This window comes from Pipistrellus hanaki, assembly GCF_964339955.1.
Source record: "Pipistrellus hanaki genome assembly, chromosome: 19".
In the NCBI taxonomy this organism is placed as follows: Eukaryota; Metazoa; Chordata; class Mammalia; order Chiroptera; family Vespertilionidae; genus Pipistrellus; species Pipistrellus hanaki.
In genome coordinates, this window is record NC_140521.1 from 20,085,055 (window position 1) to 20,109,694 (window position 24,640).

At 62.8% G+C, this 24,640-nt stretch overlaps 1 protein-coding gene across 2 annotated transcripts in view; it reads right to left on the minus strand.

Annotated features, from left to right (window-relative positions):
- Window positions 1-13,343, minus strand: part of TESC (tescalcin) — a 57,230-nt gene extending 43,887 nt beyond the window's left edge. For both annotated transcript variants that reach the window (XM_084868388.1, XM_084868387.1), the window contains exon 1: window positions 13,062-13,343. In XM_084868388.1, the coding sequence (XP_084724514.1) occupies window positions 13,062-13,119 (58 nt within the window). In that variant the 5' untranslated portion in view covers window positions 13,120-13,343. The remainder of the gene's footprint in view (window positions 1-13,061) is intronic.
- Between the last annotated feature and the right edge of the window lie 11,297 nt (window positions 13,344-24,640).

Below are 24,640 nucleotides of genomic sequence, written 5' to 3' on the forward strand. Positions count from 1 at the left end.
AACCATTTCCCCTAAGAACAGGAACAAGACAGGGATGCCCACTCTCATCACTCCTATTCAACATAGTACTGGAAGTGCCAGCCACAGCGGTCAGACAAGAAGAAATAAAAGGCATTCAAATTGGAAGAGAAAAAGTAAAACTGTCATTATTGGCAGAAGACATGATACTATACATAGAAAACCCTAAAGACTCCATAAAAAAAATAAATAAAAAAAACTACTGGACCTAATAAATGAATTCTGCAATGTAGCAGGATACAAAATCAACACCCAGAAATCTTTGGCTTTTTTTATACACCAATAATGAACTCACAGAAAAAGAAATAAAACATAACCACCACCCCCAAATACGCAATCATGACATGTCACAACACGCATGAGCCTGGAAACATGCTAAGAGAGAGAAGCCAGTCACCTACGCCCACGTGTGTGAAATGTCCGGGGAGACAGAAGTGGTGGCAGGGGCTGTGGTTTGGGGGATTGGGGTGACTGCCGAAGGCATGACGTTTCCTTCTGGGCGATGAAGACGAACTGGAGGTACCGGTCGTGTTTGCACAACGCTTCGAAGGCACTTAACGCCATCGGATACTGAAATGGCAAAGATGGTGCATCCGATGTTCCGTGAATTTGGCCCCAGTTTACCAGCAAACCACCGGCACCCCTGGCACTGGCCCTGGCAGGAGCCTGAGACACTGAGCGGCCACGAGAGGGGCCGTGATCCCCCGGAGCCACCGGCCTCCCCCGGGGCCTCTGAGGCTCTCGGGCGGCTCCCGGCTCAGGAGGGAAGAGCCACGTGCTGGGTGCCGCCCGGGGCTCTGGCCAAGCAGGGACACCCTGGCCTCCTGGCCTCCTGGCCTCCCGGCCCCACGACCCTGCCTTCTCCTGCCTCCCCCTTCACCGGCCTCCCGTTCTCCTGCCTCCCCCTTCTCCTGCCTCCCCCTTCACCGGCCTCCCATTCTCCTGCCTCCCCCTTCACCGGCCTCCCGTTCTCCTGCCTCCCCCTTCACCGGCCTCCCGTTCTCCTGCCTCCCCTTTCACTGGCCTCCCGTTCTCCTGCCTCCCTCTTCACCGGCCTCCCCCGGAGCCCCAGGCCCAGCGGGTCCAGGCACAGCCCACCCCCCGCGGCCGGGCCTCCACTCTGAACCCAGGATGACCGGGGCACTCGGCCTTGAGAGGGCGGCTGTCAAACCCGCTCTGGTCCGAAGCGGAGCAGCACCTAGAAGGCCGGCCAGGTGGCTCTGATCCCCCCTTCACGCCCTGTTCACGCAAACGCCAGCCACCGCCGGCCGCTCGGTAAGCCCAGAGCCCAGCCACCGCCGGCCGCTCGGTGAGCCCAGAGCCCAGCCACCGCCGCCCGCTCGGTGAGCCCAGAGCCCAGCCACCGCCGGCCGCTCGGTGAGCCCAGAGCCCAGCCACCGCCGGCCGCTCGGTGAGCCCAGAGCCCAGCCACCGCCGGCCGCTCGGTGAGCCCAGAGCCCAGCCACCGCCGGCCGCTCGGTGAGCCCAGAGCCCCGGCCCTGCTGGCGGGAGGGCTGGGCCCGGCAGCGGGTGCGGTGACGTGGACTCAGCGGGTGTTGGCGTGTATGTGAACCTCAGGCTCCGCTGGCTCATTCCCAATCTCTGCGCGTCCTCCCTGCACAGAAGGGCCCTCCGATCCGGGCTGGACGAGAGCTGGGGCGGAGCGACGTGGCTGCTTTCTTCTCAGAAGCGACGGGACAGCGTGGAGAGCTGTCAGAGTGGGTGTGCAGCCCCATCGCACGGCCTGCGCTCTGCCCGTCCCGCTCAGCTCCCCACGGCTGCACTTCCTTCCCTGCCATTTGCTTTGCAAAGTAACACTAACTGCCATGTGCTGACACTTCCTCAGTGGCAGACACCGAGCCAAATGCCTATCAGACATGATCTCATTCGGCCTTCCGAGCGGGGCCTGCCGCCGAGGGCGAGGGTCGCCCATTTCGCAGACCAGGAAGCCGAGGCTCAGAGGGTTAGGTCACCGGCGGAAGGCCACAGTCAGGTCTATGGCCCGGCACTGTTCTCGCCCCCGTTTGCTATGCTGTGTGCCCACACCGAGAAGGGATGGAATAACGAAGACATGGCATGGATGTCACCGAGGAGACAAAGATGCCTCTATTTTAATAAGAAGACTGAAGATGACAAAGGGGGAGCAGCAGAGAGCCAGAGATCCAGAGAGTGGGCGTTCAGAGCATCTGAGGAACAGCTTTCACATCCTCCCTGAACTATTGATAGCTTCAGCTCCAGCATTATGCGGAGGCCACACCCAGTGGAGATGGGTTTATGAGGGCTCCTTCTTCTTTTTTTAATGTATTTTTATTGATTACGGAGAGGAAGGGAGAGGAAGAGAAAGAAACATCAATGATGAGAAGGAATCATTGATTGGCTGCCTCCTACGCGCCCCTTCCTGGGGACTGAGCCCACAACCCTGGCATGTGGCCTTGCCAGGAATCGAACCGGGACCCTTGAGTCCACAGGCCGACGCTCTATCCACTGAACCAAACCAGCTAGGGCGTGAGGGCTTCTTATGCAAGGATAAAGAACTCCATTCCTGCTAACAAACTCTCCATTCCACTGCAAACACATAAAACACTGGATAAAATGAAAAAATAAAAATAAAAAACATGAAATACACCCCTACATTGAGAAGAAAGGGGAACCCTCAGGTGCCAGAAGCAAGGAGGGAGCTCGGGCCCAGCAGGTGTGCCGATGCAGCCGAGGGTCCGGAGGGGACCGCGATGGCCAGGCTCTGACAGCCACGGGCGGGGCTCCAGCCCACTGACTGACAGAGTGGTCTGTGCTCTGCATGAGCTAGGAGGGAGGCTCCCAGCAAAAGCTGAAGCACAAAAGGCTGCCTCCCCACGTAAGGTGAGCCACAGACACCGGTCCCCACGGCCCAGGAGGTCAGCAGCTAAAGGAACCTGCGGGAGAGGGGGCAGGGCACAGAGGAGAGAGAGAGGCCTCTGTGATGGGTCACACCAGCCTGTGCCGTGCACTGGGGAGGGATCCACACCTCTGTGGTGCAGGGGAGGCAAATGGAGAATTCACGTTAACAGCATTTCCAGCCGAGACCGGTGTGGCTCAGTGGATAGAGCATCGGTCTGCAGACTGAAAGGTCCTAGGTTCGATTCCAGACAAGGGTATGTACCTTGGTTGCAGGCACATCCCCAGTTGGGGGGAGGGGTGTGTGTGCAAGAGGCGGCTGATCAATGATTCTCTCTCATCGATGTTTCTGGCTCTCTATCCCTCTCTCTTTCTCTCTGTAAAAAAATCAATAAAATATATTTAAAAAACAAACAAACCAGTGACAGCCCCAGGTCCCGAGCACATAAACAGCACTGTGTAAGGTGCTTCTGTGGCCCAGGGGACCCGGAGTCTCATGGGAGTGGTGCTCTCAGTAAGCTCACCTCCCCTGGTCAGGCTTCAGCATAAATGTGGACCTGAAGATAGTTCTGAAAGGATGTGGAAGCCAGAAGGGACATCACGATCGAAGATGAGCTCATAATCAAAAATCAAACCACCCAGCAAATACACCACCACACGGGAGAGTCAGCAGACACGACTCACAAAAAGGACCAGCACCTCAAGAAGGTGAAACAGAAGAGACTGTGTGGTGAGCTTTAAGTTGTTACAAAAACAAAAAGCAGTATCCTGTGATCAAAGTAGTGAATGTGAAAACCATATAGAACTTTTACAATGTTTTTAAAAAGTCACTGAGGGGGGAAAAAAGTCATTGGAATTAAAAAAAACCTAATAGTTAGGCTAAAGCAGCAAAGTTGTAATAGCTAAAGAGAGAATTAGTGAACTGTAAGACAGTTCTAATAAACTGAGCCAGATAGCATAGAGCAATAAAAAGAAAATATGAAAATAAGGTAAAGAAGTATTCAGGACAGAATGACATATTTCTGGTCCTAAGTATTTCTTATATTATTGAGGAAGATGATAAAGAGAAAGGAGAGAGATAATATTCTATCCAGTGTTTTATGTGTTTGCAGTGGAATGGAGAGTCTGTTAGCAGGAATGGAGTTCTTTATCCAGTGTCCTTGCATTTGAATTGCCTTTAGAATAAAACAGCATAAACCATTCTCAGACAGGATAAATAAAATAAATCCACACCTGAGACCTTAAAAAAACAAAACAAGTAAAACAAGTAAAAACAAAAAAAGCAGATTTCTACAAAGAAATGTTAGACAACAGAACTGGCTTCTCAACAAGAGACCATAAAGTGCTGAAAGAAAATATGCAACAACCTCAAATTTTATACCCAGGTAAATGATCTTTGTGTATACTGGCAAATAACCACATTTTCAGACAAAACTGACAACACACAGAGACTCATGGGAGAAAAAAAAAGTCTATAAAAGATATGTTACGTAAGAAGAAAACGAAACCCATACAGAACAGTTGCAATAATCAATAGGGTCTGCACAAAACAATGAAACCAATCCTATTTAATAAAGAGGGAATATGCTAATTGACCGCCCTGCCCTCAAAGATGGTGGCACCAACAGCCAATAAGGAGGGAATATGCTAATTGACCGCCCTGCCCTCAAAGATGGTGGTGCCCACAGCCAATAAGGAGGGAATATGCTAATTGACTACCATACCCTCAAAGATGGCGGCGCCCAGTCCCCTCAGGCCCGCCGGGGCAGCAGGCATGCAGCAAGGCCGGGTCCACCTTGCGGCATGCCTGTCTCTGGAGCCCCCCAGTTCCCTCAGCCCCCCAGCCGCCCAGGGCCGGCCCCAGACACAGGCGAACCTCGGATGGCAGCTGCTCAGCCAACGCCTGAGGTGCAGGCAAGCCTCAGATGTCGGCTGCCCAGCCAGCCACCCAGGGCTGCCCGAGGCCCAGGTAACCAGGGCCGGCCGAGGCTTGCAGCGGCAGCAGCAGAGGTGTGATGGGGCGTCGCCTTCCCTGATCGCCCGGTCGCCTCCGGCCCCTGAGGGCTCCTGGGCTGTGAGAGGGGGCAGCCCGGGCTGAGGGAGCCCCCTCCAGTGCGTGAATTTTCATGCTCCGGGCCTCTGGTAGGTTTTATAAATAAAGGAAATAAGTTACGCGGTGTTACAACGTAAAGCATGTTAAGGTCCCTGATCATCAGCACAAGGGCAAGAAGACAATGACCGATTTCAGGGATGTCACCGATGGCAGGCACGTCAAGAACAGAATCACTGAAGGAAGTTGACAATGCCCTTAAAAAGGAGACACGCAGCCAGCTTCTGACAGGCTTTTACGCAGAATGGTTAGCAGCTACCCACCCCTACGGAACACTGACAATGTGCCCAGAGCTTTCCTCCTTCTCTCTGACTTCTAACAGCAGCCCTGGGACACATTCCCGTTTCCAGAGGAGGAGACTGAGACCTGGAGGCAGAGTTACTCGCCTAGACGTGAGCCAGGCCCCGTGAACCAAGCCCACCTCTGTCTGCCTGTCAAGGTCAAGGTGGCGGGAGGCCCAGTGTGGCCCGAGCGGGCCTCCGGCCGAGCGCTCAGGAAGAGGGCGTTTACGAGACAGAGAGCTCCTTCGCATCACCCGCTGGGTGAGGCCTGTGCCGGGCACTCACGGGCCTCTTTGATCGCTGGGACCCTGGCCGGGGTGCCAGGAGGAGGGAGCGGACACCCTCCACCCTCAGGGCACAGGGGAGCCATTCAGGGAGCCGCCGTCTGAGCCTGTCAGCATGCCGATGCTCCTCCTGGCCCCCCCGCCCGCGCTCCGGCCGGCCGCTCCTGCTCCCCCGGGAGCTGCGCCCAGAGCGGAAGGCCCACGCCGACCGCCTGCTGGTCCCCGAAGGTCACCCCGCGGGACAACAAAGGGTCCCTCTGTCCCCGCGCCGAGGCGACCGCACAGCGGAAGCACCGCTCCCCTCCGGCTTCGTGGATTAGCGACAGGGTCAGAGCAGGAGACGGGGCTGGCAGGACCCGGCGCGGCTCCTCCCTGGTATTTCGCTCGGTGCCACCGGCACGAACAGGAGCGGGAGGCGGCCCCGCCGTACCTCCCCGGGGCACGGGGCACGGGGCACGGGGCACCGCTGAGCCAACACGCCCGTCCCCTCGGCGGGAGACGGGAGACAGAGATACCGGGCTCTGCAGCAGGAAACCGTCTTATCGGACCCGGGCGGTCTGCCTGCGGCCGGGCGTGGGGTGCTCTGAGCGCTGATTACACTCACGCTGCATTCGGGCACCAGTAACTCAGTAACTCAGTAAGTTTCCTGCCTGCGGGGGGGAGGGGGAGGGGGAGGGGGAGGGGGAGGGGGAGGGGGAGGGGGAGGGGGTGGGGGAGGGGGCGGGGGGGGGGGAGTGGCAGAAAGAGGCACCAGGGACCTAACTGCTACGAATCCGTGGAGCTGGAGCGTTTTTTGTTTGTTTGTTTTTTTGAATATATTTTATTGATATTTTCACAGAGAGGAAGAGAGAGGGATAGAGAGTTAGAAACATCGATGAGAGAGAAACATCCATCAGCTGCCCGCAACCAAAGTACATGCCCTTGACGGGACTCGAACCCGGGACCTTTCGGTCCGCAGGCCGACGCTCTATCCACTGGGCCACACCGGTTTTGGCTGAAGCGTGTTGATGTGGGCTCCACGCCGGGAGATTCCGCACGAACCTCCTGAGACACGTGAGGCTCCAGAGGTGGACGCAGTGGTGGACAGCAGCCTCTTCCTCCCGGGCTCCTGGCTCCTCACACTGCTCACCCTGAGCCTGCCCCTGCCCCGCCCCCCCCACCCCCCCCCCCGGGAAAATTCTAGAACTTTCCACCTCGCCCAGAACCTCTGCCTCGAGCTCCCGCTCTCCCCTTGCCAACCCGGTGGGCGAGCTCCGGGGACGCTGCCACAAGGTCCCGGGCGGCGGCGAGGCGGCCCCCGCCGGACAGACCCGCAGGCCCGGCCCCGTCGGTGTCGGGTGGCGTGTGGGCCACGTGGGAGAGGCCGTTTCTCCCGGAACTTACTGGAAGGCCTGGTTCTGAACTTGGGTCCCGGACTCAGCACCTTGAGCCTTGAGCATCCCCGAGCCTCAGTGTCCTCACTGGCAAACTGGCTGCCATCGCGGCCCTGCCCCCCGGGCTCTCAGAGCGTCCGGAGGGATGGACGGGAAGGGCCCAAGGAGGAGCCATGCTGCCTCGTTCACGTCCCGGCCGGCTGGTCAACCGCCCCATTTCCACGGGGGCGGGGGGGGGGGGGGCACCCAGGCATCTCAGCAAGGTGGCCTGGGGCCAACCGAGGACACCAGCTCCCGGCCGGGCCCCGCGGCCACTTCCGGGGCGGGGCCTGGCCCCCCGAACAGAACACAAATATTAGCACGGCCGGGCCGGTGCCCTCCCACAAGGCAAACCCGCTGCTGCCCAGCCCTTTGGAAGCCGTCCAGGCCGCCGTGTCCGCAGGGAGCGCCGGAGGGGGAGGGAGGGCTGGGCACCGGCCCCCTCACCGACAGGGAGAGGGCTTCGGAGGGCCGGGCCACGGGGGCTCCTTCCACGGTCCTGACCTCTGGGCCCGGGGATGCCAGGCCTCTGCCCCCGGGGACGGGCCTGAGAGCTCGGCCTGGGGGACGGGCCCCCCTGCCAGGGAGCCGGGCTTCTCCTGATTCGCTCAGCGCTGCCGTGCTTTTCCTCCTGAGGTTGATTCACAGGCCTGAGTGCTGGGTCCACGTCCCTCCTCCCCGAGTCACACCGCGTACCCAGAACCTTGGTTCGTGGGGTGCAGACTCCCCGAGGACCCCACGTTAAAGCCGCTGTCCTCTGCAGAGGAGCTGGGAAGGAGCCGGGCAGGTTCTGCTGGTCTCGGCGACAAGAGGAGAACAGCCTGTCCCCAGCCTCCAGCCCCTGAGCCAGAGGGAGGGGCCCCGCACCTGGAGCACAGGGGGGACAGCGCAGCAGGGACACGGCTGGTGGTGAAGGGGGCGAGGTCATGGCCCAGCGCCCCCTGGAGACCTTCTGACCTGGAAGGAGTCCCAGCGGGGAGAATTCTGTGCAAACTGCACCCCACCGGCCGGCTGGCCACCGCATCTCTGGTTCTCCCTCCCCCACAAATGCCGAGATCTGGGGCTTAGCCCAGGAACGGAACCCTGACCTCCCTCAGGCAGGTGGCACCCCTCCTGACCCCGACGTCCGTCTCTGACGGGGAGCGCGGTGCTGCCGGAGGGTCCGGGGTGGACGTGGAGGGGGCGGGCCGGGCCGGGCCTGGGCAGAGGCCAGCGGCGGAACACACTCGCTGTGACCGGCAGAGGTCTGCGCTCCGGTCTGGAGGCTGCTTTTTCTTCCTCCTTCTGGCAGCTTCTTGGCACCCGGACCGGCGTGCCAGGGAGCCGCTCGGGAGCCGGAGGAAAAAATAGACCCTCACCTTTCCCAGAAACTCCGCTGATTATTTCCTTTCCAGGCCCGGGCGGCTCGGCCTGGAGGGGGGGGCAGGAAGCGGGGCTGTCCGAGGCTCCAGACTCGAGGTTCGAGGTGGCGGCGGCGGGCAGGGCTCTCTCTTCCTGCCCCGGGACCGCTTCACACCTCGGGGCCCACCCCGGTGGGGTCAGGGGCTGGTGTCAGGGGGCGGGGTCAGGGGGCGGGGTCAGAGGGCAGCACCAGCCCCGACGGAACGCTGGCTTTAATGGTTTTCACCATCCGGCTGATCCGCGTTCTTGGCTCCGGGCGGCTGGGCCTGCGTGTTTATGCCTCCATCCATCAATCCGTCTGTGCTGAGGAGGTGGGCCCGGCCCCGCGGTGCCCTGCGTGGGCAGCGAGGGCTCCGGCCTATTTTTGGTGAAGCTGCCTCAGCGCTGGAGCCAATGGGATGCAGGGCACGGGGGGGGGGGGGGGGGGGGGGGGGCGGGGGCAGCGTGGCCAAGGCCAGCTGGTGGGGAGGTGCGAGAGGGCTAGGTTTTCTGCTGGACACTGGCTCCTCCTGGGCCACGCTCCTGGGGCTGTCACGTCCCCAGTCGTCACCCCTTTAACGGGAACCTCCTGCCGTCAGTGAGGACCCCGCATCGTGTACAAAGCGGGGGGCGCCTCCACTCCCACCTGAGGGCCTTCCAGGCTTCCAGGGGGCGACGGGTGACAGCACCCACAAGGGCAGCGGCGGTCACGTGGCTGCTGTGGGCGGGGACGCAGGCCCGGCGTCCAGAGGACGGCCCCTCACCCGCACAGGCCGGACGGGGAGAGAGCGGCCGGGGTGGCCTCCTGGACGGAACAGCCGCTCCGCTGAGCCCTGACCGGCGGGGAGCGGGGGTGGGGGTGTCCGGCCCTCGGGGCCTCGGGAGGCCCTGGAAAGCATGCGGTCCGGCCCTGCCGAGGCGCTGGGGCGCGTTAGTGAAACGTGTGACCAGACGGAGCGGACTAATGGTTAAGCTGATAACTGTGTCCGGCCCGAGAACGATGCTATAAATACCACACGGTCCCACCCCGGCTGCAGAGGCCGAGCTCGGCAAGAGGCAGAGCAGGAGGACATGTTTGCAGCCTCAACCTGGGCGGCGGCCACAGGAGCCCAAAGTGAAACGAACGCGTGCTGCAGGCAGAGGGCACGGCCTCTGCAAGGCCCGGGGTGAGGAGGAGAGATGGCCATCCTCTCCCCGTTCCTCCCTCCCCCCCGGCCCCCGCACCGACTGAGGCCGCTGCACCCAGGGAAGCAGTGGCCGGGACCCACCCCTCCTCCACGTACAAGCTGTGGGCCTACAGGCAAGTTTTACCCTCTGAGCCTCAGTTTCCCGGTCTGCAAACCTGCCTTCCCTGGAGGAGGAGGAGGAGGAGGAGGAGGAGGAGGAGGAGGAGGAGGAGGAGGAGGAGGAAGAGAGCTCGGCACAGAGCCTGGTGCTGCAGGAACCGTGTCTGCCAGTGCCAGCCTTGGCTCGCCCGTCTCCTGGTTTCCAGAGGGGAGAGGGGAGGCTGCAGGAAGGGCCACCTGGTCCTCAGAGGGGCTGGGAGAGCCCAGAACCCCGGGTCCGGGCGGGGTGCCGGTGCTCAGAGAGGGACCATGGCTTCTGAAAGGTCCTGGCCCGGGAGGAAGTGAGGCCGAGGCTCCCTGTGCTCAGGGACAGACCTGGTCTGGTGCTGTCACCACGGCGGCTGTGCACAGAGCCGGCCGGTCAGACCGAACCCCAAGCCACATCCCAGCCAGGATGTGTGAGGGAGGGAGGCTCTGGCCACAGGCCGAGCCCTGACGTGCTGGTCCGCATCTCGCCGCTGTCTCTCTCCCTGTCCTCAGCTGCTGTTCCTTCTGTCCAAGCTGCACCTCCACGGACCCTGTGACCTGCTCCTCCTCTGGGCTTCTGTCCCAGGACCACCTCCCTCCTCAGAGAGGCCTCCTGTCCACCCTCAAGACATGCGTCCCTGCCCCTCCCCGGACCCTCATGCCCCCCCCCCCCTCCCCCCCAGTGCCTAGTCCCAGAGCCCGATGCCCGGGAGCTGGTTTGATTGAACTGTGCGTCTGCCCTCAGGAACGGCCGCCTGTCTGCTCACTCCCACCTCCCGGCCCCGGTCCACAAACACTGCTGACCCGGGGGAAGTGCTCAGACTGCGGGGCCCCTGCAGAGGACTAGGGGGAACTCCTGCTTACTTCCGGTTCAGAAAACCGAAGGCACGCCTCCTCCCCTCAGACCTCAGAACCCCTTCCCTCTGCCTTCTCCACTCAGGGGGTGGAATCCGAGTTCCGGCCAGCAGGAGGGGACACTGCCTCAGCCTCACGGGGGACAGCCTGGAGCCGGAGCACGCAGCATGGCACCCCTCCCCCCACCGGGAGCAGCCCCGGGAATCAGACAAGATTCCCAGCATGCTCTGCGGCTCCGTCACCTGTCAAACCCACAACCAGCCGAACTCCCCCGGACTGCCTGCCTGCCTGCCTTCCTGCGTGGGGGCTGTTTGAGAGATGAGGCCCCTGGTGGCCAGCCCCCTCCCCCCCCTCTGGGAAAGCTGTTAGCTACAAAGAACCCCACGCCCACCAGCCCAGATACAAGACAGTGAGCGGCGACGAGAGGGCTCCCGGAAAATAAAGTCAGCGCGGAGCCAAGGAGGGCCAAGGGGACCCCACCTCCTCTGGTAGCCTGGGGTGGAACTGGACTTTATAAAACACTCTGAAGACGTGAAATATTCATACGTGGTTCAAAATGAAAATATGACTAGGTTTACAGTGAAAAACTCACTTCCCCTGTCCTTCACCAATCCCCATGTATATCCATTATTCTTACTGCCTGTGGGTCCTTCCAAAGTCCTCCAGGCAAATAAGGCATTTACAAACATATACTCGCATTCCCCCTTTTTCACAAAGGGGTTCCATATTGTACTTCCTATATAATAAAAGGCTAATATGCCAATCGACCAAACAGCAGAATGACCAGGCGCTATGACATGCACTGACCACCGGGGGCAGATGCTCAGCGCAGGAGCTGCCCCCTGGTGGTCAGTGCACTTTCACAGGGAGAGGGCCACTCAGCCAGAAGCCCTGAGCCCGCTAATGGCTGGCCAGCAGAGCTGTGGGGGCCGGAGCCTCTCCCACTTGGCAGTGGGACATCCCCTGAGGGCTCCCAGACTATTAGAGGGCACGGCCAGGGTGAGGGACCCCACCCCCACCCCCGAGCACGAATTTCGTGCATGGGGCGTCCAGTGTGTGTGTGTGTGTGTGTGTATACACACACACATATAATCACACCTTTTTTCCCCATAGATCTATATTTGCACACTGAAGATATATACATGTGTATGTGCACATGTGTGTATACACACACACCCACTCCAATTGTTAAGGGGTTTCTGTCATTTCCATTCAATTATCCTGAAAGGTGTTCAGATGGAGAGTCAGCACAAATGGCTGGCTTCCTCCCATGACCGACCAGACACGGGCTGTCCGCACGGAACTCGGAGCAGGAGCCAGGAGCCAGGCGCCAGCTCCTGAGAAGTGACATCTGCAGCTCCCACTTGAGCATCTACATTGAGGTTCTGGCAGAAATCCCGCTCCAGAGAGAGGGAAGCCAAGAGGTAGAATGACTGGTCCAAGGTCACACCGCCGGGGAGAGGGGAGGAAGCGGTGCGGGCAGAGCTCCCACCCTGTCTGCCCACCTCTAAAGCCAGCTTGCCCTCTCCCCCCACCCCTCCGCCCCTCCGCCCTCCTGGTCCACACAGCCCTTCCCACCGGCGGACGGCCCGCGAGCCCCGGCCCGTTGGCAGCGGCCGGCGTGGGCGGACCGGGCTTCCGCCGCAGGTCCCTGCGGTCCCGCAGCCCGGCCCCCGCCCCGCCGCTGCGGCCCCGAGTCCCCGCGCCGGGAAGGTCGCCGGCTCCCCAGTGCCGCGGGCGCCGCCGGCTCCCACCTGCCGCTGCCCGGACCCCTTCACCGCAGGGCGAGCGGACCGGAGCCCGATCCCCCCCGGCGGCGGCGATTGCAAAACTTCCCGCCCTGCAACCGCCCCGCGGGGCCCGGGGCTTCCAGGTGCCGGCGCTCCCCCGGCCATCGCCCCACCGCCCTACCCTGCGGGGGGACTATCCGCCCCTCCCGGCCCGCAGCCCCGGCCCGGGGTCCGCTAACTCCCGGGTCCGCAGCCCCGGCCAGGGGTCCGGTCACTCCCGGGTCCGCAGCCCCGGCCCGGGGTCCGCTAACTCCCCGGCCCGCAGCCTCGGCCCGGGGTCCGCTAACTCCCGGGCCCGCAGCCCCGGCCCGGGGTCCGCTAACTCCCGGGCCCGCAGTCCCGGCCCGGGGTCCGGTCACTCCCGGGTCCGCAGCCCCGGCCCGGGGTCCGCTAACTCCCGGGCCCGCAGCCCCGGCCCGGGGTCCGCTAACTCCCGGGCCCGCAGCCCCGGCCCGGGGTCCGCTAACTCCCGGGTCCGCAGCCCCAGCCCCAGGTCCGCTAACTCGCGGAGCGGCCAGGAGCGTGGCCGCCGCACTTTCCAGCCTCCCGCTGTCCGCGCCGCCGCCGGACCAGACCCCGGGGAGCCCCGGGAGGCGCCGGGGCTGAGCGCAGAGAGGGCAGCCGCCCGCCCAAGGTCACACAGCGGCGGCGCGAGGCCGGCGGCGGAGGCTGGGACTCCCCGCCCGTGTCCCCGCGCCCCGCGCCCCCGCCCCGCACCCGCGCCCCCGCCCCGCGCGCACTCACAGCCGGTCTTGCCCACGAGCTCGCGGACCTCCTCGGACGTGGACTGGGCGGCGCCCATGGTGCCCTCGGCGGGGGCTCCGGGGGGGCGGCGGCGGCGGCGGCGGCGGCGCGGCGGCCGGTCCGGCCTCGGGTTCCAGGCGGGACGGGGCGCCGGGGCCGCTCTGAGCCGCGGGGTCCGCGTGGGGCGCGGGCGCGGCCTCTTATAGCGGCGGCGGCGGCTGCGGGCGGGGTCCTAGCGCCGCCGGCTTCGCGCCGCGGGGAGTGGGGAGCGCCCGCCCCGCCCCGGGCTGGGAGGCGGGAGGATCGAGGAGCCCACCTCGGAGTCCTCCCGTCCCTGTCCCCGCAGCAGCTGCCCTGCAGGTGAGCCTCCCCTTCCTTGCGGCTCTGAGAAGACGCAGGTGTGCGCGGAGGCGGGTCAGGCCCGGGAGGCTCCCGCGCTCATTCCCCGCACACATCCCGCCCCCCTCCCGCCCCGATCCCGGGCGGAAACTCGCCTGGAGCCGCGGAGGCAGCAGCTACAGGTGCAGCAGCGGCTGCCGGGGATGCACCAGGTGCCGTGCATTCTCCCAGCGCCTAAGGAGGGGGCACACCTGAGGGCTGGCCGCCTCCCGGGAGCTGGGCCTTGGGGGTCCCAACCTTTAGCAGCGTGGAGCGCCCCCCCCCCCCATTCTGACTCATTCGGGCTGCGTTTCAGACAAACTGCACGAGATGGACGCTGTGGTTCCGTCAGCGCGTTCCGCGTTAAGATGCTTAGGGGTAGGTTCGCAGCCAGTCTGGGCCATGGGGGCTGGACCTGCCCCCTCTCCCCAGGTTCCTTCTCCTCAAAACGGGAGGACATAGGGACTGAGAGGCCCGGCAGAGGGCCCAGCGGAGCCAGTCCACTCTGTCAGAGAGACACTGGGTCTCAGAGGTCCCACAGGGAGCTGCCAATCACAGTCCAGACCTCCAGGTTCTCAAGCTCAGGGCTGGGGGTGCCGGGCGACTGACAAGGCCATCGATGGGTGTTTACGCGGTCCTGGGTGCCAGGCTGAGCGAGGGTGCTGGGGTGGGGGCTAGGGCCCTCCGGTGTTCACGGGGATCTGGGTGGCGCTGAAGAGAGGGTGCCCTCGCTGCAGACCACAGGCCCAAGACAAGGGTCACAGCCCTCGCCAGGGGCAGTGCCTTTCAGAGCCACCAGGGGGCTCCTGAACCTGCCAGAGCGCTGCCCATTGAGACACCCAGAGAGGGGCAGCTCCTGGAATGGCATTTTCACTTTTTTATTTTCATTTTAAAAATAGTTTTAGTGATTTCAAAGAAGAAGGGGGGGAGAGAGAGAGATAGAAACATCAATGATGAGAGAGAATCATTGACTGGCTGCCTCTAGTACACACACACACACACACACACACACACACACTGCCGGGAGGGGGGGGGGGTGGTGGAGCCTGCAACCCAGGTGTGTGCCCTTTACCAGAATCAAACCTGGGACCTTTTGGTCTGCAGGCCGATGCTCTATCCACTGAGCAAGACCAGCTCGAGCTGGAACGTGCCTTTTTAAAGCACCGCAGGTGGTGCTGAGACCTGGCCTGGCTGGGGACCGTGGCTGTCAGACGCCAGCTGGTCTCAGCAGCCCGGAGGCTGGTCCCAGCGGCCGGAAGGCTGGCCTGGAGGCTGCATTTTGGGTCAGAAGGCAGCCAGAAGCCTGGACTGGCTCTGGGTTAGAAAGGGGGATCCCGAGCCCCTTGGGAGTGACCCCCGGCTGCTGGGAACTATTTTATTCTGACTTACAGCCTCAGTTCCGGGAATGCGGTTACATTAAACTATTGAAGGGTCAGCACTGGGGCTTTCTGCCGGGGTGCAGACGAAGCGTCCTCAGACGGCGCCTCCTCCCCTTGGGGGGCTGCTCCCCGAGCTACAGACAGGGGGAGCCCCCACACCCGTCTCTACGTCAACGTCAACGTCTCGCCCCAAGGCCCACCGGCCGCTGTGGCTCCAGACAAGCACTTACACTTGTTCCTCTGCCCGGAACTCCCCTCCCCTCCCCGCCCTCTTCCGATGGCCGGCTTCCTCTTCTGATCTCGGGGTAATCGCTTCCTCCCAGAGGCCTCCGGGCTCCCCGCCCGCCTGCCCGCTCTCCTCTCCGGGGTCTGCAGCAGCTTAGCCCGGAGAAGGCGGGACCGAGGGGACTGACTCTCGAGGGCAGGGCTCCTCGGGGCGGGGCAGCGGGCAGGTGCTGGCGCTGAGGCCCAGCCCTGGGCTCCTTCCTCCTCCCACCACTGCCCCCTGCACACTCATGGGGGCCTGTGTGTGTGTGTGTGTGTGTGTGTGTGCAGGCGAGGGCTGGGCCCAGGTGCCTCTTCTGAGGGGCTCCCGGGGGAGGGGGGCTCTCGCACCCGGAGGGGCTGCCCCGCGGGGCAGACAGGCCCGCGGAGACCTGCTATCCCCAACTGTGGTGAACACCAGGAGGACACACTTTTTTAGGCTGTTCATACCTTAAAATATTCACTTACTGTACTATTGTTTAAAAAATCTCTCCATTTTAAAGTTTCAAGCTCAGTGTTGACCATTCTGTAATTTCCTAAAATTATATTATTTTCTTTCAGACAACTCAGCTTTCCTTTATGTACAATACTTTAGGAAAATAACTACCTTGTAAGATAAATGTAACTTTTTTTTTGATACCAACACACTTTGATATTTTGGAGTTTGGAGTATTTTCCCCCTCTGTTCCCCCTTTCCAGAGGTCCTGCTTTAACTAACACTGCAGTGAACTAAACCATGAGTTTGGGGGGCCCTGCCAGACACCCCCCTCCCGGGCTTTGCGCCGTCCCGGGCTGGCACACCGGCGGGCTGGCACACCGGCCCCTGGCGCCGGGCCAGGCGGCAGGGCTCTGACCCGAGGCTCCGGCGTCAGAGGGGGAGGGCTGATGCCCTGGGCTCTGGCGGGCTGTGGGGAGCTGCCCTCTGCAGCCCTGCCAGGGGCACCCCGCGTGGCCACCTTTCCCGGCAGGACCTTCTGAGGGCGGGACGCACTCTGGTCACCAGGCAGCTCACCGCGGCTCCTCGTCCGGAGGAGGAGCTGGTTAAACACCGGGGCCGAGACGAGATGGCTGGCACCCTCGGGGCCACTCGGGCAGCTGAGCCAGAGACAGGAGAGCGGCTCTCTTCTCGCTTGCCTTCCTCCCAGGGAATCACAGGCCACCAGCAGCTTCGCCTGCTTCCCCGTCTGAAAAGGCAGAAACCGTGGTGGCTGTCAAGGTTAAGTGCGAACTCCTGTCCGTGAAGCCTGCCGCGGGGCTGACCGGCTCAGAGCGCCCCGGGGGTGCTGGGAAACGGGCTCTGACGGCGGGGAGCAGCCCACTGGCAGCGTTTACCAACTTCCTGGTGTGGACATGCTCCCTGTGGCCAGAGTCAGCTCCCGGCAATTCAACAATTCGGTGAGGTTCCTGAATGCTTAACCCTTTGCTCTGACAAGCCGCCTGCGACTGCAGCGGTAGACTGTGGTCCTCACTCACACATTCATTCATTCATTCATTCACACACTCAGGACTCAGCGCCGGGAATTCAGACCCCGCAGTGAGCCCGTCAGGCCCTGACCTCGGGGATCCCAGAGGCTGGAGGGAAGGAGACACGGACAGACCGGCTGTGGGAGTCTGGAGGAGAAGGACCCAGTACACACCCACTTTATGGATGTGAAAACCACGGCGTCTCAGAATCCGCGTGCGGGTGTGACGCTGGGTAACTGGCAGCTCCTAGCGTCCGCCGGGCTCATCCCCGGTCCCTCTCATCACCGGCTGGGGGGTGTTTCCAGGGCGAGGCTGCGGTCTGGGAGCAGCCAGACAGACACCTGTAATCTGGAGGCGCTGAGCCAGGACATGGACGGGGACTCGCCCAGACCATTCACACAGGGGAGGGGTGGCGATGCTCCCGTGAAATACGTGCAGGGAGGGGACGCCCCAGCGGCCCTGCGCCCGCCTCCGCTCCCACACAGAAAGCTCCTCTTGCTTCTTCAGCTCGGGTGCTGGTCTCGTAGGTCCTGGTCTCTTGGTTTTAACAATCAGAGAAGAACATCCCCAATTTGCATTTTGGAATTAAAGTTATGTTTTTAAGAAGGCTTATCACCCAGGGCGCCTGGGGACACAGCGCTGGGTGCAGGAGGCAGACTCTGGTCTGAGTTGGATCGCCCCTGGCTGGGCGTCCTTGGGCCGGTCGGTCACTCTGCCGCTCTGAACCTTGGCGTCCTCATCTGTATAATGGGTCCACAGCCCCGTCCTTAGGGAGAGGGGTCAGCGAGGGGTCAATGGCTGGCGGGGCACAGCCTCCCCACCGTCTGTCCAGGACTTCCCACCAGGCTCTCCTCTCGGCCAGCCCTCTCCTCCCACCATACCAGGTGGGACAAGTAAACAAACCCCACCTCAACCCTGCCCAGCCCCCACTTTTAGGAAATCACTGTGGGTCTGAGGAGAGCGGTCTCTGCCTGGGATTGTAGAATGCCCCCCTCCCACCAGGCAGCCACCAGCCTCTCCGTCTCAGCCCAACCGCGGAGGAGGGACGGTTGGGGGGAGGGGCGGTCCCCCGGGGGAGGGCTGGCCGCCTAAAAATAGAAGGCCGGCTCCCTGGGGAGCGGGCCTGAGCTGCTTTCCCATTATTTGTTTAATTATAAATAGGGTCGGGTGACGGGAACTTGCAGGGGCAGACAGAAGGGTGTCCCTGTGCTGGCTTCACACTCTGCATTGCTGTCTGGGCAGCAGGAGGGGGCGGAGCCCCAGCACCCACCCGGAGCTGTGTCTGCCCTCCGGCTGTTGTGAACAGCAGCTAAGGCACTGGAGCTGGAGCCCCTGGGAAGGCCCTGCTGGGTGGAGGGAGCAGGGGTGGGCGGTGAGTGCAGGGGACTCCCCGTGGGGACGGTGCCTGTGCAGCCCCACGGCTTTCCTTACAGCAGCTCATTGGGCACCACAGCCCCGTGACCGCTGACTGGGCCATTCAGGGATCCCATTTCGCCGATGAGGAGACTGAGGCTCACAGGGCTCAAATCACATGACCAAGCTCACAGTTAAGAGGCAACCGAGCCCAAGCCCCAAGCCAGCGGTGCCTCCTGTAGGCGGCTGTCTCCACCAAAGGTTCCGATGCTGGCAGAGAGAGAGAGAGAGAGAGAGCGAGAGAGAGAAAGAGAGAGAGAGAGCGAGCACAAACGGAGAATCCACTCCTTCCATCCGAGCTGGTTTGCCACCTCTCTGCAGGCTGCAGGGTGGTGCCTGCCTGCCTGGGTCCCCACCACCACCACCACCACCACCACCTCCACTCTGAGTTCCAGAGCGCGGAGGGTGTGTTCTTCACACCCCACTGTGAGAACAAGGAGCTGAGTGCTTCCTCAGGGGGGCGGGGGGACCTCAAATGGTTTTGTGCTTCTGCGTGTAAACACTGGGCCCAGGACTGTGCATTGCGACAGGGATCCGAGTTGTCTCTGACACAGGGCGTCTGAGGACCGCGCATGAAGGAATGGCGCCACCTCAAAGTCTGGGACAGAGGAGCGGGCTGGGTGTGGTCCTTCAGCAAATCCTTCGGGGAAAGGTGTGGGCTGGCGTCCAGGACTGTGTGTGTGTGTGCGGGGAGGGGAGGTGCAGTGGTTAGAAGCCCTTGGGTTGGAGTCGCTGGCTTCCCACACCCCCGGCACCTGTGGTGATGGAGCCCACACCTGGGCACCCCTCCTCCGTGGCCACAGCGAGCAGGGACCCCGAGGAAAGCCAGGCTCTGGCACGTTCTCTGCGATTACTGACTGTCCCTCAGCTGCCTGGCCTGCAGGAGCGCCCCCCCCTCTCCCCGGTGCAGCAGGTGAGCTCAGGGACTGGGCAGCTGTCAGCAGGGCGGTGCCCCTGGCCCCTCAGCTCAGCCCCGCAGCTGGGCGGTGAGGATGGGGCAGGCACAGCCACGGCCCCCTCTCCCTGTCCCTTCACGCCCAGAACGCCGGAGGTACGGGCGAGACCCGGTGAGTGCCTGGGAGGCAGGGTGATAAATACATGTTGGGGTTCAGAGCTGGCGCAGTCAGTAATTTGGGGCTCACCTGGAGAGGAGACAGCCGGCACCTACCACTTGGGCCAGCTGGGGCAGACGGCGGCAGGCGGTGTGGGCTGGGGCGTGGGCAGGGCAGGCTGGGGCGTGGGCAGGGCAGGCTGGGGCGTGGAGGCAGGAGGCGGAGGTGGGGAGCCCCGGGCCGGCTGGCAGTGCTGACTCGGCAGAGCCCAGGGCCCGGCTGCTGACGGTGCACTTCCCACCGGGCACCCGGCGGCCGGAGCCTCCCCCGGGGCCGGGCAGGTGGGCGCCGGCTCTGCCCTCCCTGAAGGAGGAAGCAGGTGTGAGGCAGCGGCAGGGCCGGGCAGAGGGAGCCTGCCAGGCGCCCCAGGGCAGTCGGGGTGCTCTGGGGCTTCGGGGCCCACGGCTGCAGTGGCAGGTGAAGATCCAGGGCAGTGGTCACTGCCCCGGTGGGGGGCCTGTGGGGGAGAAGCCCCCTCCTCTCCCTGCCCTGTAGGCAGTGCTGTAGTGTACCCCCATCTCACACAGGACGCCTCAGAAGAAGTCCAATGGTGGAGTCATCTACGAAAAGCTGGCAGCTGAGCAGGGGCTAAGGCTCCACATCTCGCACCCCGAACAGCTCGCCACCTCTGGCTTATAGGGCAGAATGCCACAAAGGTGCCGATTACACCTTTGGGGCTGGGATGAGGAACCTGGTTTGAGATTTTGCAGAAGTGAAACTGAGCGAGTTAGCGATCTAAAGCATCTAGGAGTCACTGAATCAACGGAAACACGTCATCTGGGACGGACCACCGGCGCGATTTAGAATAACTGTGCGGCCCGGATTCTGGGACCTCTGAGTCAGCAGGAATGCACTCTCTGTCGCTACGGAGGCCATTTAGGATAATTGATCTGTCCTGGTTCCCAGAAAAATGTGCTTCCGTAACCAGTGAGATCACAATCGATGGGATATTCGAGCCATCATCCATGGAGTATTGGGACAGCATCCATAAGTTCAGAAAATCAAAATAACCTCCTATTGTTTTAGCAAACAAGTAAGCAGAGAACCCAAACAGCAGTTCTACCGGAGATGGTGGCCACCAGCGGGAGCCAAGGAGGGGACTCGAGGCACAACGAAGACCCCCTCAGAACTGGCTAGCTCAGCCCTCATTTTCAACCAGGAACAAGTTCAGAGGGTCAAGGGCATGCATCCAGGACGAGCCTGGCTGGGCTGAGGCTGGAATAGGCCCTGAGCCTCAGAGCAGGTGGGAGCTGGGGGAAGGGGGCAGGACTCTGCAAGGCCAACCCCCAGCCATTGATGTCAGGGTCATTGCATTCTATTTTTTTTAAAAAATATATATTTTATTGATTTTTTAATATATTTATTGATTTATTCTATTTTTTTATTGAGAGGAAATGAGAGGGATAGAGAGTTAGAAACATCGATGAGAGAGAAACATCGATCAGCTGCCTCCCGCACACCCCCTTCTAGGGATGTGCCCGCAACCAAGGTACATGCCCTTGACGGGAATCGAACCTGGGATCCTTGAGTCTGCAGGCCGATGCTCTATCCACTGAGCCAAACCGGTTTCGGCAGGGTCATTGCATTCTCGTATAAAAATGCAGGTGCCTGGGGCCTGAAGCGATAGAATCGCTAGGTGCTTTTCACGTCTCCAATGTGAGGACCACGGCTGTAGAGGTTGGGGTGACGTTGGAGGTCTGGGTTCGGACCCCGTCTTTGGCTTCAGGCTGTGACTTTCCCCCTGGAATTCTTGGTCTCCATCTGCGAACGGGCCCACAAGACTTTCCACGAAGCACATACTCACACGGAGCTGGCCCCAGGAGGGGCTCTGTCCCCAGCGACCGGGACACCAGTCCCCGTGGTGGGCGGAGGGCAGGCCCCTGCAGCCAAGGCTGGGCCTGGGGGACCGTCTGCAGGGGAGGCGGTGCTCAGCTCGGCACAGGAGGCTGCCCCTCGGCCTGGCACAGCGTGGACGCCCCGAGCGGCCAGGCCTCACGGCTTCCTGAAACCTGGCCCCGAGCCCAGCCGCTGATGTCACGGGCGCAGAGGCTGCGGTTTCTGGGGAGGGAGGCGGTGAGGGGAGGAGGGAGTTGGCATGTAGGCCCCTGTGAGCAGGAGAGCCATGCCGGGGAGGGCCTGGGAGCTGGGCGCCAGCGGGAAGGCCTCCCTCGGGGCCTCAGCCAGCAGGGGACCGGGGCCCAGGGGAGGCACCGGGAGCCGCCCTGCGGCTCTCCTGAAATGCCCAGGGGGCTCTGTGGCCTCCGATCCTGCAGGACGCATCCCGAGGGCCAGGACGGGGGCCGGGTGACAGGCGGCACAGTCCCCTGTCCTCTGAGCCACTCGCGCTGAGCTTTTACCTGCTGGTCAGGAAGGTGGGACAGGAGACTCACTGCTGTGGACTCACAGCATCGGGAGCAGAATTTCCCTGGAGCTGCGTGTGCGGCGTCAGAGGGGGACGTCTGGACCACACACACACACACACACACACACACACCCCGAGCTTCTAGAACTCCCCATGCTCAGGCCCAGGCCCCGCTTCCGTGGGCGTGTCCCCCCGCAGGGACCCCAACACCCGGCAGTTTGGAGCCTCTGCCTGCAGCGCCCCGGAGGCTTGTGGGGGGAGAGGCCCAGGTGTGGGTGTTTGCGGACGGTGCCTCCGGGTGGAAAACCACCAGTTACCTCAGGGCGAGGGGACGCCCCTGCCGCCTGGCACCGCGTGCCTGAGCCGGAGGGTGACCTTGGGCTGAGCCCAGGCTCCTGGCAGCTGCGCTGAGAGTCACAGCTCGTTAACCCGGCCGAGGTCATAGCTCGAGGTCATAGCTCGTTAACCTGGGCTGAGGTCATAGCTCGTTAACCCTGGGCCCGGGGTCATAGCTCATTAACCCCAGGCCCGGGGTCATAGCTCGTTAACCCAGCCGAGGCCAGGGGCACTGGGCTCTGACGGCCGCGGAGCCAGAGGCTGGCTTTCCAGCCGCCTCTGCACTCAGAGCGCCTGAGGCCGCTCCGGCAGGGCCCTCCCGGGGAAGGGAGCTCTAGGGTCTATGGAGAACGTGGCCGGGACCTGTGGCCTCGGTCCCTCCTGGAAGACTGCGTGGCCAGTGCCGGCTCTGCCAGCGGCTGTGCTGTTTCCGAGGCGACTTGTCAGCCCCTACCAGGTGTCAGGAGGGGAACCCACGCCGCAGAAAGGGGAAACTGAGGCCCGGGGGCTGTGTCCTGGCGCCAAGGGTGCAAGGTCAAGTGCAGCCAGTTACCCTCAGGCTCCCCAGCGGCAGTAAAGCACGGCGCCCGCTCTGTGCACACAGGCTGGGCAGTGAACCCGAACAATAAACGCCCAGGAACGTGCCAGGAACACACGTGCCTGACAACGGGGTCTAAATGGCCCTCCCTAACTGCTCCTGTCCCTCTCCTCCCCTCCCCCGGCCCTCTCACCCCTGTCTGAAAGCTTTCAGCTGGCAGGAAGCGCAGTCCCACCCTGGCTCCACACCGTCTTTATCTCCCCCCCCCCCCCCAGAACTGCCCCCAGAACTGCCCCTCTCCAGGCAGGGCCACCTGCTGGGGCTTTTCTCCTTGCTGAGGCCCAGGGTTCCAAAGCGGTGGGTTTGAGAACCCGTAGGCGGGGGTGCAGTGGGGGGAGTGGGGCCTGGTTCACATTTGTTAGAGCCCCCCAGGTGACAATGAGGCAGGAGGGACCAGGTCTCCCACTGCTGGGGAGAATGTGGTCCCGGGCTAGCCTGGGACCCGCCCACCCTCCCCCGCTGCCCTCCGCCTTGTCCGGGCCCTGGGGAGGCCGGAGGGCCAGCATTCAGCAAACAGGGGGAGGGAGGGGAGGGGGGACGTGGCAGATGACACACTCCAGACTGGAGATAAAGCCCGCTCACCTTGGGGGCCCCTGGCCGGCCCCAGTGCAGCCTTGGGGGGGGTGGGGGGGGAGGCGGGGGCAGGCAGAGCCCGCAGGGACCGTTGCTGCTGAGCCGGGAGAACCCGCGCCCTCCAGATTGCCTCTCCCAGGGGGGAGGGCCAGCTGAGTGAGGGGGCTGCTGCTCTGACGTCACCAAAAGCGGCTCCTGTCAGGCCCCGGGGCTATTCTTAGTCTGAGCACACACCTCCGCCTGGTGGAAGCCTCCAGACTTCAGCAGCTTTTTATAAACCACAGAGCCTCCTGCCGGCAGCTGGGCAGGTACTTACTTGACGCACAACGTCCTGAGGTTTGTGGGGGCACCCCCCGCCCCCCCCCGGAGAGCCTGGTGAAGTGCCTGTGATAGCGGAATGCCCACAGCCCAGGACCTGGCCTGCCGCCTGCAATAGCACAGCAGGGGTGCGTCCTGCCCGGGTCCCCAGCCTCTCGGGGGCAGTTCTGTGGCAGCTGGGCGACCTGGGTCCCACGGTGCCCGGCCGGCACTGGTCCCGGAGCCTCGGGGAACTCACAGGCTCCTCTGCCTCTGTGTGGACGGCTATGAAATCAGGACAGTAGAAGCAGCACAGGCAGCCCGAGCTCTGCTCTGACGAGGCTCCATTCTTCCCATCTGCCCAAACCATGGAGGCCCGTCTCCGGTTAAAGGACTCTCTCGATTTCTCAGGAACAGACGCGGTGTTTGACCCACTACCTGGGCCCCTGGGAGGTGTGCAGTCAATTCTGGGGCTCTGCTGCCCCCTAGGGGTTGGGGCGGGAATCAGACCCAATGCCGTCAGTGGGGCTTCCCCACCTGGGAAGCTGGGACCCCCCTGGGAAGCCAGCCGGCACCACCCCACCGGGAGCCGCCCTCCACCATCTGTTTCCTTCTGTGCCCTTCGCTTTGAGACCTGGGGCAAGTGGGCGCAGCCTCGCTGAGCCTCAGCCTGCACCTGTCCATGGGCGAACAGGCACAGCATCCACTCTGCAGAGCAGCGGGTGTGTGTGTGTGTGTAAATGACGTGTTTTTTTTAAAGGTGCCGACCCCACCCTCAGGGTGGGGCCATCTCCACCTCCCGGATGAGGCGGCCCCTCGGGAGGGAGCAGGGCCGGTGACCTGGCTTCCCCCGGGTCTCCCCACAGACCCCCGTCCCCCCGGACTTCCCCTTGGCACAGTCCTCGGGGGCTGGCCCTGGTTGTTCGTGTGAGAATGTCTCTCTCGGTGGATGCTGAGGCGCTGCTGGTGTCCCGGCTGGGAGCAGGTACCGGGGGGCGGGGGGGATAAAAAATGCTCCCCCTCACCACGCCCCCCCCCCCACGTTAGGGGGTAACTGTGCGGTGACACACCGGCTGCGGGCCTTACCCGGGCGTGTCCGTGTTTTCCCACCGTGACGGGCACACGCCTGGCAGACCTCACAGCAGGACCGGGGCTTCTTGCCAGCCCCGGGAAGGGGGTGGCGGGACCCCTAAGGTGCAGGGCGGGGACCTGGCGCCCTCCAGGCTGGTGGCTCTCAGTTCACACAGAGCGGCTCACCCCATTTCTGGCCCCACCCCCCTGGCCGGACCCCGTCAGGTGATGGAAGGGAAGGAGCCCCAGGACGATTCACTTGTAGGGGTGTCGAACTCAATCAGAGAAGGGGCCAAAATCTAAAATCCAGCCTAAATCGCGGGCCGAATGGT